At 33.9% G+C, this 13,015-nt stretch overlaps 1 protein-coding gene across 4 annotated transcripts in view; it reads right to left on the bottom strand.

Annotated features, from left to right (window-relative positions):
- Positions 1-1,835: 1,835 nt before the first annotated feature.
- LOC114328457 (voltage-dependent calcium channel subunit alpha-2/delta-3) overlaps positions 1,836-13,015 on the bottom strand; it is a 68,877-nt gene continuing 57,697 nt past the window's right edge. For all 4 annotated transcript variants that reach the window (XM_028277316.2, XM_028277313.2, XM_028277315.2 and 1 more), the window contains 4 exons: positions 11,984-12,232; positions 8,427-8,773; positions 6,508-6,709; positions 1,836-2,176 (listed from right to left, as the gene is read on the bottom strand). In XM_028277316.2, the coding sequence (XP_028133117.1) occupies positions 2,075-2,176; positions 6,508-6,709; positions 8,427-8,773; positions 11,984-12,232 (900 nt within the window). In that variant the 3' untranslated portion in view covers positions 1,836-2,074. The remainder of the gene's footprint in view (positions 2,177-6,507; positions 6,710-8,426; positions 8,774-11,983; positions 12,233-13,015) is intronic.

The following is a 13,015-nucleotide window of genomic DNA, read 5'->3' on the forward strand; positions in this document are numbered from 1 at the left end:
TTCGGTCAGAGTTTGAAACGTCCCGGGTTCCAATCCTCCACGATTCATTTTTTTTTTTAGTTGTTTTAATAAAAATTTTTTGAAAGTGGTAGATAAGAAAGTTAGTTTAATATTTAAATAGAATACAATTACTTCGTTAAAATTATATAATAGAAGTATAACTTCTTACGTGCGTACAAAGTACACACACATTCTTTTTTATTTTTACCTGTAATTACAATTTGATTTTATTCCTGATTTTTACAGTCAGGGCATAAAAATGTTTTACGTTCTTCTCGATGTATGGTACAAATTGGTTTTCTGCATGTACTACATGATATTTGAGTCTTTCTATCACGTGCCCTGGCACAAAAGCTGCATCTTCGACTTGTTTATTGTTGAATGTCTCTGGCAGGGGTTTCTGGCACTGTGTGTCCCGAGGAGTTAATTTCAATGTTAGTATAAAATTTAAATTATATTTGATAATTTTTATAAAAAAAAACGATTTAGTAATATATTTTCTAAGATTACCTGGAGGGATAAAAAAATATAAATATTTTGAAAAGTTATAAAGACAAAACCGCATCTGGGGTAACCAAGTAGCCCCGCACGGCCACGGAAAGGTTAATAGAATGAAAAATAAAATGGACCAAAAATTAAGACCAAATCAAGCTGTCTTCCGAGCAAATATGTCATGTATAGACCAGATCTGCACGCTCAGAATGATCATCGAGCAGGCAGTGGAATGGCAAAGTAAACTATATCTAAACCTCATTGACTTTAGAAAGGCGTTCGATATCCTAAATAGAGAAAAATTGTGGGAAATAGTAGAGAGTTATGGGATACCGGACAAATTCTTAAGAATGATGAAGTTGTTTTATGAAAACACCACAGCAAAAGTATTATACGACGGGAATTTAACAGAACCAATCGACATTAACAGCGGTGTAAAGCAGGGTTGTATACTGTCTCCTACTCTGTTCATTATTGTCATGGACTGGCTTATGAGAAAAAGCAGCAACGGTAAAACTGGGATACACTGGAATACCTTTGAACAATTAGAAGATCTTGAATACGCAGATGATGTATGCCTACTTTCAGCAAAGAGACAGAGCATGCAGAAAAAAAGTGAGAAATTAGCCAAAGAAGGTAAAAAAGTGGGTATGGAGATAAACATGAATAAAACTGAATTAATGAAGATTAACACACCGAGAAAAATGGACATACACATAGAAAACCAAGAGCTGAAATCAGTGGAAAGAGTCAATTACCTAGGAAGTATACTGAACACGACAGGAGGAGCAGAGGAGGATATCCAGACACGAACTGGCAAAGCACAGACAGCATAAAAATCTTCAATAGCAATGTAAAGGCAGTACTATTATACGGATCACAAACTTGGAGAATAACAAAACACAACACTGGAAAGATTCAATCCTTCATCAATAAATGCTTACGAAAAATTCTAAAAATTTTTTGGCACAACAGAATTACAAACTCAGACTTATGGAAAAAAACGAAGCAAGAACCAATACCAAGAAATAAGAAAGAGAAGATGGAAATGGGTGGGCCATACTCTGCGGAAACCAGACACAGACATAACAAAACAAGCATTGGAATTCCAACCTTCAGGAAAACGGAAACAGGGGAGGCCGATAAATACATGGAAGAAAACAATTATTAAAGAAGCAGAAAACGTCTGCCTAACCTGGAAAGAAGTTAGAGAAAAAGCACAACATCGGCAAAAATGGAGAATGGCAGTAGATGCCCTATGTTCCAGTGAGAACGAAGAGGATAAGTAAGTAATACATAAACCTCACTCTGTATGTAGGATTAATTAAAAATGCACCATCATGTAGTATGTAAATGGTCTTTTACTTATCTAATTTACATAAAATATGCAATAAATAAATAACAGTAATATCACAACAAAATGATAAAATTACATTTCAACGAAACAACAAGATACTAAATGCTCTGCAAATAAAATACATGTGTTTTAGAATTGATAGGTACCTAATAATCTTAAGAATATTTAATTTATCACAGATGTTAGAAAAATTTCCTAACCTACAATTCATATAAACTAATACTATTATAATACCAAAATGTATGATAAAATAGTAAATAATAACATGGGTACAATTTTTGTTGGTGATATGTATGAACCTTCTCCACATATTTTGATTTCGCTCTCCTGAAATTACAAACAAAAAAAATATTAATTCGTTGTCATAACTCGTGTTTTCTTTTAAAACGTCCAAAATGGAACAGAAAAATATTCTAAAAGTGTGTAAAGCATTTAATTCCTAGCTAAGCGCGACCTGATACGCAAAACCAGACCAAAGAAAGCACCTGGACCCAACAGAATATCCAACCATCTTTCTCTTTGTCTTATCCCTATGCGGGGTCGGCTTCCCTAATTGCATTTCTCCCCACAATTCTATCTTGGGCCATATTAATTAATGTTAATCCCCTTTACCAACATGTCCTGCCTTATCGCCTCCCCCCAGGTCTTCTTTGGTCTTCCTCTCCTACTCCTAGCGATCTGCATTTCGGTAATTCTTCGTATTGACTAACGTCTCGACGTTGAACATGACCAAGCCATCTTAACCTATGCATACCCATTGGCAGGGGGGGCCGTGCCCCCCCCTAGATTTTCGGGCGTTGTTAACTATATATGGTTATCCAAAGTATACAAAATATAATGTGCAAAATCTTCACGTCTGCCCCCCCTGAAATTTTTTATGGGCGCCTGTGAATCTATGATCTCATTTTGGCATCAACTGGTGCCACACCTAGGGCCGATTTCTCATATCATGAGAATAATGAAATGGACATGACATCTTGAAAGATCGTAACAAGCTTAGGTGGAAGGATAGATAGATACACTTTAAGAGGTGGCCTTCTGGCCTATTCCACTGCGACCTTTTCAACTCTATTGTAGTCCTAGATAACATTATTTAGCCTGGCCCCTTTTAAAACCTTTTTATACATATACTTGGGTTGGTTGGTGTCACGGACTCCGCAAATTTTGTAATCCATTTTAAAAATAGTTCTAGGCTACCTAGACACCTGAAATTTTCAGGATAGCTTAGAACTAGCTAACAATGCAATATTTTACTGCTATTATACAGGGTGATTAATAATTAGTGGGGTGAAGCTCCGTAGATCCGTTATAGTAATGTACAGCGATAAAACTTAATAACAAAAATTGTAGCGAACTTTGAGCTTCACATTACAAAATTAGTTAGAATGTTCGATAACATAGTGGCAGACCAAACTTATGTTTTTTTTTAATAGAACACCCTGTATTTTATTTTATATTCGAAATCTTCGTAACTTTTCGATTACAAAAATATAAATGTTTGGTATGTTATACGGGGTATTTACAAAGTTATAACCAATTTTATATGAAAATCGTAACAAGTTTAACTACCTGTATAAATAAAAGCAAGCACAAGGTCAATGGTTTGTTGACGTCATATTTTTTTATTTATTGTCAAAATTTTCGCAAATGGTTGTTTTGCTAATTTTCTTTATATTGAATACAGGGTGAGTCAAAACGCAAGTACATTATTTTCTCAGTAATTTTAAATAGAACACCCTGTATTTTATATCATTATCGAAAAGTACCATTACAATACTATAATTTTTGTATAACATTCCCTATGTGTAAATTTATTAGTTTTCGAGATATTTTCATTTTTCAGAGCAAAATTAGATATTAATAATTACGGGTCTAAATCTTTCCAAATTTTAAGTAAGCCATGACTGAATAATTGTTTAAAGCTTACAATTCACGATTACTGATTATCAATCTGTAATCAAAGTTGGTTACAATTTTTGTTATTAACTTTTATTACTATCTATTACTTATAACGGATCTACAAAGCTTTACCCCACTGACCAATCACACTGTATGAATAAATCGATTTTTTTTAACTTCAAACTACATATTTTAAAAATGTGACTAATGCAATGATATTTTAAAGTACGTTAATAAATCGATATCTACAAATTGATGGTGCCTCAGTGGCATTAGACTGCAGATCGAGAGGTCCCCAGTTGGAACCCGGCTGTTGCGTATCTTTTTTTAATTGTTTTAATAAATAAGTAAAAAAAGACTAAGTTTTCACACTAATTCCATATAAAACAACATAATGCTATTCTACATCCCACCAGAATGAAAACAATGGAAACTTTCTCTGGTTACATCTCCAAGGCTTCTACAATTTGCAAGCCATACGGATGCTGAGACTAAGGAAGATGAGGGAATCAGGGAGAGCAGCATATGTGCCTCCTGATGAGAGACTAATAAGTTTCGAAACCGGTAGAGGTGCTTGCTGCACTCTCTGATTGGACTAGAATATGGTTCGGCTGTATTTTCGTTTTGCAACGAAATTGAAAATGGTTATTCATTTTTGATTTACATTTACTCTGATTGGAGTACGAAGGGAACTGTTCTCGTTGGAACTTTACCGCGCTGAGCAGATGGGACGTGAATTGCAAATTGTAGAATTCCCTCATCTTCCTTAGTCTCAGCATCCGTATGGCTTGCAAATTGTAGAAGCCTCGGAGGTGTAACCAGAGAAGGTTCCCATTGTTTTCATTCTGGTGGGATGTAGAATAGCATTATGTTGTTTTATATGCCATTAGAGTGAAAACTTAGTCTTTTTGCTAGCAGTTGCCGCTAGGGCATCTATGCCATTTCGTTCGTTGAAATCCGGGACTGCATGCCGGGGTTTTGTTTTGGTTGGATCAGGGAGAGCAGCATATGTGTCTTCTGATGAGAGACTAATAAGTTTCGAAACCGGTAGAGGTGCTTGATGCACTCTCTGATTGGACTAGAATATGGTTCGGCTGTATTTTCGTTTTGCAACGAAATTGAAAATGGTGGTATTATAAAAAATACTATTTTATACTAGTGTAATTTTTGGAATCATAATTAGAAATAACAATTAATACACCTACTAAAAATTCATATTTTATAAGTTAATTATTCTTTCCAAACATGGTGTGTCCTATATGTACAATAACAAAACCGTGATATTATAAAAAGTACTTTTTTATTAGAGTGTAATTTTTGGAATTTTAATCATGTTATCGTTAAATCGTTTATCGTTAAATTATTTTATATTCCTTCCTATAAATAATAAAAAGGTTTTATTATAAAAAAGTTCTTTTTTATAAAATTGTAATTATTAAAAACAGCTTTGAGACTGAACCTTCCATGTAGCTTTTCTTTTCTAGGATTTTCTTCTCCTTCTCCTAAAGCAAAGAACCGCAGATTTTCCAGATTGTTACACTGACATAGAATGTGCTCTGTTGTTTTCTTTTCCCCTCCTCCTAAGTGCCTTCTCTATTGAGGTTGGCGATCAATATGGCAAATTTCTCTCTGTTCTTCCTTCCTATAAATACCCCTTTTACCTTCGATTTTGCCTTTTAATATTACCTGGAGCTGCTCAAATTCCCTATGGCGCATTATGTGTTCCAGATGAGGATGTGTGTTCATTATTTCCAGTACTTCTTCATACGTAGTTCTGCTAGTCCAGCTTAAACTTAGCATTAGGCGGTACATCCACATTCTGAATGAATTCAGTTTATTGACGTCATAGTGTTTTAATGTCCAGGTCTCACAGCCATATAGTAATAGAGACCACACATAACCCTTTCGTATTCTCAATCTTATTATAACTGATAGCTTGGGGTTACAGAGCATTCTACGCATGTTCATAAAACCAGATCTTGCTATTTCAATGCATCTTCCGATTTTTTTTTGAGTGGTCTAGCTGACTATTTATCTCTCTACCCAGGTATATGAAGCTTTGGACACTCTGAAGGGTGATACCGTTTATTTGTATGTTGGGTGTAATTTGTTCATGGGGGTTCTTGTGGAATACCATGATTTTGGTTTTGGAAAAGTTAATGTCCAAGTCCAATGTCCTTTCTTGTGATATTCATCAATAATTTTAGTTGGTTTTCTGTTTCTGTTAATAATACGGTGACATAGGCATATCTTACATTGTTAACGATGATTCCATTGACTCTGGCACCTTCAGGGCGATCTTCAAGAGAAGCTCTGATGATATGTTCGACATAGACATTAAATAATAGAGAAGACAGGATGCACTCTTGACGCACTCCTCGTTATATGCTTATGTAATTGGTGTTTCCGTTGTCTGATCGGATCGTATCCTGTGTGGTTCCAGTATGTATTGCTTATGATAGCTATATCGTATGTCGTGTCCGTCTCACCCTTCTTCTTTTAGCCCCTCAAACTCTTCCCGGTGACAGAATGTACACAGGTCATCATCTGACAATCCCATCAGATTCAAATGCCTATTCAGCTTACAGTGGCCTGTTAGCAGACCTACTATGGCTTTGACTGTCTAGGTGGAAGGATAGGAGTGAATGGGGAAAACGATTAACGATTATGAAGACCAAGGTTCGACTTTAGGACTGTACATCATTGAAGATGATGGTTCTTAAAATTATGTTTTAGTAAATTCTGTCTGTTATACTTACATTTGCATTTCTATTAATGCAACTCATGTAGTGTCTTCTGGGAAAATCGTTATACATAGCTCTATAACAAGCTAATGACATATTATAATCCACTTCTATAGGATCAGGAGTATCTATGGTAGTCTTCGGTTCTCCTGAGCAAACATTGTTTACTACCAATAATATCATATTGCTGCCAGATATTTTTTGGACAATGTAAGGTCTGAAATAAAAATGAATAAAATTAGGAGTTCGCAGGTATACAAGTAGGTTAGTGATTATGTACCTACTTTAAAATAGTACTACAATATTTAAGGTGTTTTATTGTGTCATAATATTTTCAATGGACCCCAGTTACGAAAAAATCGCGTAATGCTACTATTTAATAGGGTGCGTTTGTGAGAAATTGTTTAAAAAAATAGGGTGAAAGAAGAATTTTTATTATGATGGTTTTTGGAAGGGGTTATCGTTATCTGTTGATGACCTTTGTGAGAAGATAATCGGATCCTGAGAAGTTAGCTAGTGCCGTCAGTGTAAAAGTAATTTGTGAGTGAGAGATTAAAAGTGTAACAACTCTGGACAGGGAATGCTGATTGTGAGAAGTTTGCAGTACTTCTAAATACAAATAAGTTTATCATTCATCAGGAGAACCATAGCCAATGATATGTTGGCAGCCAAAAGAGATAGGAAGTATTGTTTGGACATTTGACCTAGATTCCATGTAAGCAGAACAAAGAAAGGAGTTTTAGATATGGAGTTTTGATAAAAGAACATTAAATATAAAAAAATCAGGAACATTTTAAAGTTAACCCTGGATTGCTACACTGATATTCTAAACTCAATCTGCTACACAGGGGTACAGTGGTACCCCAAATAAAATCGACCTAAAAATATTTATATATGGACGTATGACAAAAACAATCGTTAACATTACATGTTAAGAGTCTATTTTGTATACAAAAATATTTTATTATATTATTATCCACAAGTTAGGCATATTTTTTTTTGATGCTGCAAACGAATGAATTTTTTTCATAGGGCACAGCTAACTCTGGATTTCCGATCTTCGCTTCTGGGACAAAATGTGCATCTGCCTGTGGTAGCAACCGGTCTTGTTGGTACTTCTACTGGATTAGGTATTTTTAGTACATTGCAAATAGTTTCGCGAAGTTCACGCCTCAAAGTCGAACATTCCAAACGACTTTCCATTTGAGGTTTCACTAAATCAAGTGCCAGTTTTTTTAGGTAAGCTCTTCTGTTGACAAGAATTTCCTTTTCTGGCGCATTAGAACCACGTAAAAGGATCATCGAGTTATATCCCACAATGTTGAGCAGATTGTAAAAAATGCATAACGGCCAACGACGCGTCTTTCTATTAGTATTTCTATAAACATACGCTGGGGTACAAATTTACCCCCTTGGTTATCCGAAGGTTAACATGATGTACGAGATTATAATGATTATAATTTCAATAGTTTAGCAAAAAATTGAACTTACATGTCAGAACAAAAAAATATATTATTCTGCTACACTGGGGTACACGTATACCCTGGACCTCAAATATCTCAAGAACTAAAACAGTGCGTTATCGATATCACATCTAAACTGCCGTCACGAAAGATGAAACTACCGAGGTTCTCATGACCGCAGCCCCCACTCCTGCAGATTGGTGTAACTTTTAAACACGTTTGGGGTAAAATGTACCCCAGCTAGCATTCCAGGGTTGAAATAACTGAAAGTTAACTAGTGTTTTCGAGAACAATACAGCAAAGTTTTAAAACTCAACAAAAAAATAAAATTATTTTGTATAATTTTTTAACGTATAGAAGTAGTATCATTGTTTAACTAGACAAATGTGTAGTTAAACAATAGTAGTATGTGCACAGACTGATCTGTCAGGATAGGGAAACATTGATATGCTTACTAGATTTAATATTTACCTTGAACATTCCACCATTGTCCTATTATAGGCGCTGCCTGCTATATCTCTATCCGAATAATGAATCAAAGAATATAATGCCATTTGGGTATCACACGGTTCAGGTTTTGTCATTTGCAAAGCAAATTTTTGAACAAATTCCTTATCACTTAAAGGCATTTCCGATTCTTCGTATTGGTCGTTTTCATGATTATGAGCTGCGTATTCGTGTTCATCCATAACCTCGAAGTGGGTTTCTTGGAAGTGCTCTGAAGGGTAAGCTTCGATTTGGGAGCCCAGGATGGATTTGGTGAGGAAAATCAGATACCCAGCTAAGTAGCTGAATAGGTTGGCAATATGGACAATTGGCTAAAAAATAGAAATATCAATAGGTATACATTTCACAAGTATTTAAATAATATTAAATATAAATCAGGCAGCTTTTTCCAATCTGAGTTTTAAGTATGATCTTAAGTTTGGTCCATGCTCGTTTGGTCCCACTTAGTAGCATTTAGTCCCAGGTTATGCCCCGATTAGCAATCGAGTTTCCCTACTGAACATGGAATCCCCCGTATATTCAGGAATTGGCTGCACAGAAGCCATTGTCCAGTTAATCTGCTATCCAGCTCAAAGATTTTGAGTACTCTGTTTATATATGTAGGTATTTGTTAACCAATTCAATTTGCACTGTCGGATCCACACAAAGTGCAAACCTTGAGCCATCCATAAAAAGAATATTAGCCCAGTCGTTAATATCTCAATCGAAATGTTCTGGTGCAAAACTTAATCGAGCCATACGGTGTGCCCTCGTTATCAGTGGATCAGTAGCAGGTATTCCGGCTCTGATTCCAAATTCACTTAATAGACCAGGAAGGATCTGTTTTTAGGTGGATGTTAGAGGTGACATTCGGATTTTTGCAGATAAAGTTAGGTGACACCTTCAGTAATAATAATTGACTTATGCTCATTCTCAAATATGTCCAGAAGAATAATAAAAAAAATAGAATATTAAAAAATTTCAAAAAATTTCGTTTTTTTGTATTTTCTTTCCTTATAACTTTAAAACGATTCATTTTGGAACAAAGTTGTATAGGAATAAAACAAAGATAATTAAATTTTCTATCAGATACGATTGGTTAAAAATATCTTAATTTAACACCCTTGCTGCAAAATAGCAATAAATATAAAATAAGGGGGCAAAACAAGCCTGTCCTTATTCAATGTTTTTCCATCTTTTAGGTTACACTTGGAACCTTCCTAATTCGCTTAGAAAATTTTTGTAATGTGCTAAAACCGTCCACCAAATTTCATTAAAATTGACTTACTAGATTTTGCATAATAATTTTGCAATCTAAACTTTTTTTTAATTAAAATTTTTTAAAATCTTGCACAACAAAAACTAGAGCATACAAAGATTTGTCAATTTTTTTACATATAAAGAAGCACTCCACCTATCTAATGCACCTTACAGAATTGAAATCCGTTTTTTTAGGCAGCCTCAGCCATGTTTTAAAGTTATAAACAATTTTTTGGCTTATAAACAAATTAGTGCTGTGCCCAGGAGGGGGTGCTACGGGTTACTTTATTTAGATGGACTTACCCAAGTTTTTTTATGTATTTTGACCCGTAGAACACGAATTTCTTGGTTAACAGTTGATCTGGATGTCGCTATAAAGATCTGGATCTAAAGGTCTGGATCGAATAAGATTGTTATAAACAAAGAACTTGAGGAATTATATAACATCGATTTTTCGCAAAATAAAACATTTTTTTTTTGTATTTCTTGGGTAATTCTAAGCAAAAAATGTTTTTACAAGTTTTTTCATAGGATGCATAGTTTTCGAGATAAACTTTGCGTGGAACTTTCAAAAATAAGTGGAACTTTCAAAAAATCGAAAAGTTGCAATTTTTGAACGCGAATAACTTTTGATTAAAAAATAAAATAGCAATTCTCCTGACAGCATTTGAAAGTTTAAGTCAAATTATACCGGTTTTAATTATTTGCATTGCTAGAAATTAATTTTTTTATTATTAAACAAAGCTATAAGCCAAAAAATTGTTTATAATTTTAAAACATTGCTGAGGCCTCTTAAATAATCCGATTTTAATTCTGTAAAGTGTATTAGATAGGTAAAACACCTCTTTATATGTAAAAAAATTGGCCAACTTCTAAATAGTTTACTTTTTGTTCAGAAAAATTTTAAAAAATTTGAACTTTTTTAAAAACATTTAGATTATAAATTTATTATGCAAAATCTATTAAGTCGATTTTAATGAAATTTGGTAGACCGTTTAAGTAAGTTATAAGAATTTTCTAAGCGAATTACTAAGGTTCTAAGTATCACCAAAGTGGTTAAGAAACATTGAATAATAACAGGCCTATTTTGCCCCCTTATTTGGTATTTATTGCTATATTGCAGAACAGGTAATACCTTTCATGACCAGTCGTATATCATACAAAATTCAATTATCTTTATTTTATTTTTTATTTCTTTACGAGTTTGTTCCAAAACGAATTGTTATAAAGTTATAAACAAAGAAAGCAGAAAATAATCGATGCTTTTCGAAATTTTTAAATATTTTAATTTTTTTATTAATGTTCCGGGCATATTTGGGAAGGAGCATAAGTCAATTATTATTATTGAAGGTGTCACCTAACTTTATCTGCAAAAATCCGAATGTCACCTCTCACATCCAAAAATAGACGTTTTTTTACAGATTAGTCCTGGTCTATAATCTGTTTCTAACGGACTTATAACACTTTATGATCCGAACATTACGGGCCATGGACTGTGGAAAGATCATTTCGCAGTTGGCTAGCTGTATAACATGATGTGTAGGTACGTAAAGTCTACAGATATAAATAACGTTCATCTGCGGGGTCAGTTAACCTGGGAAATCCTGGAACTGAGCTACTTGTGTCTTCTCCACTTTCTCTATACCTTCTTAAAGTTCTTGAAACACTGGATTGGTGGATTCCTAGGTATAACATCAGCAAGATATTGCTGTAATCCATCTCCAGTTTGAGCTGCTTGTTCTGACGTTACATTACTCCTTTGTAAGAACGCACTATCTCCTATAAACTCAAGCAGATATAGCGCACAGGTCAAATTTTCGAAAATAAATGTCCAAAATAAATATTCTCCTTTAACAACGTTTTGTTTAATGTTTTTTTTTCTGCAAAAACACGATTTAACTTGAAATTTTATGGGTTTGTAGACAACTAAAGAAGACGATAGACGAATATTATAACATTCTGCTAAAAATTAAAAACTATTTTTAAATTTTTTTTCTGTTTCAAAAATTATGCGATACTTTTTGTGATTAATGTATTTAAAATCAGTGGCGCCCTTTTCTTTTGATGAGTTGTTCTCTTGATGCCTGTTTCCTTTTTTTTTGTTGTTTATATCTATCCTTTCTGATGTTTCTAACCTCTCAGAACGACCTGGCCCATAATCTAACAGTACTGAGCAACGGAGCTTTGAAGCCTAATGTGTACCGGTGTTCTAAGATTAATTTTTCGAAATATAGATAACTACATCACTAGGTATAGTACAGAGCAATATACAATTAACTTACCGATAATAATCTGGAAGCAGGACTTTCTGTTTCTTGTCCTTCGGCACATAATCCTTGATAATCGTACATCGTAGTTACTTTATAGATTTTTTCGTCTATTAGCTGATTCATTACGTCAGGCATGATTTTTCCGAAGAAGTAGCCGGTTTCTTTAGGATTGTCACTAACGACTACATAACCGTTGTCGTCGAGGACTAAACAGTGAAGTTCTTGGGAAGAACATGTTCTTGTACATGGGATGGTACCACACTATAACAATATTATTATTATTATTAGTCATTAGTAGAGAAAACCTACAAAAATCCATGTTTATAGAATTAGAAGCAGGAATATAAAAAAGAAGAATACGACATTATCATTGAATTAAATATAGATGTTACTTAGAATCTTTTTTTTTTTTATTTATGGACAGCGTTGCTTTCTCTCACTCACTCATTCTATTAGTTCTAACAGCTCTGTCAATCCTTTAAAATTAAAAACATATTAATATCACAAATATAATTATGACTGAAGTCAACTAGCTTTTAAGCTAACGTCTAAAGGTTGGAAACTATGTATAGTGTTAATATAATAATAATGTGATGTAAAGGGCCTAGCCGGGTAAGATGGTGAAAAGTGCCCCCAACTCAATTTAAATTCCATATAGGTCACTTTTTAGCACATACAGAGGAACTCACTTTCTAAAATTTTTAGCCCCCTAGGTGGTCACGTGACCCCCTAGAGCCTAATTAGGCTTTTTATGTTTTTATTTTTATCTCAGCCGCGTCAAGAGCTAGCCAAAAACTTTATTTACAAAAGTTGTAAGTTTCAAAAAGATCTATATGAAAAATTTTTTTTTTAATTTTTTGGCTGGAAATTCGAGTTTTTAGAACAATTTTAAACTTTTAAATAACTCTGAAAAAACAACTGAGACACTCGTTTTTACGAAAATCAATTATAATGTGTATTTTTGCACAATAATTCACCCTGAATTTCTTCAGATTTTTAAAATTGGTGAAACGTACGTTTAAAAATAAAAAACCGCATTTTTTC

Source organism: Diabrotica virgifera, chromosome 7 (genome assembly GCF_917563875.1).
Source record: "Diabrotica virgifera virgifera chromosome 7, PGI_DIABVI_V3a".
NCBI classification, from domain to species: Eukaryota; Metazoa; Arthropoda; class Insecta; order Coleoptera; family Chrysomelidae; genus Diabrotica; species Diabrotica virgifera.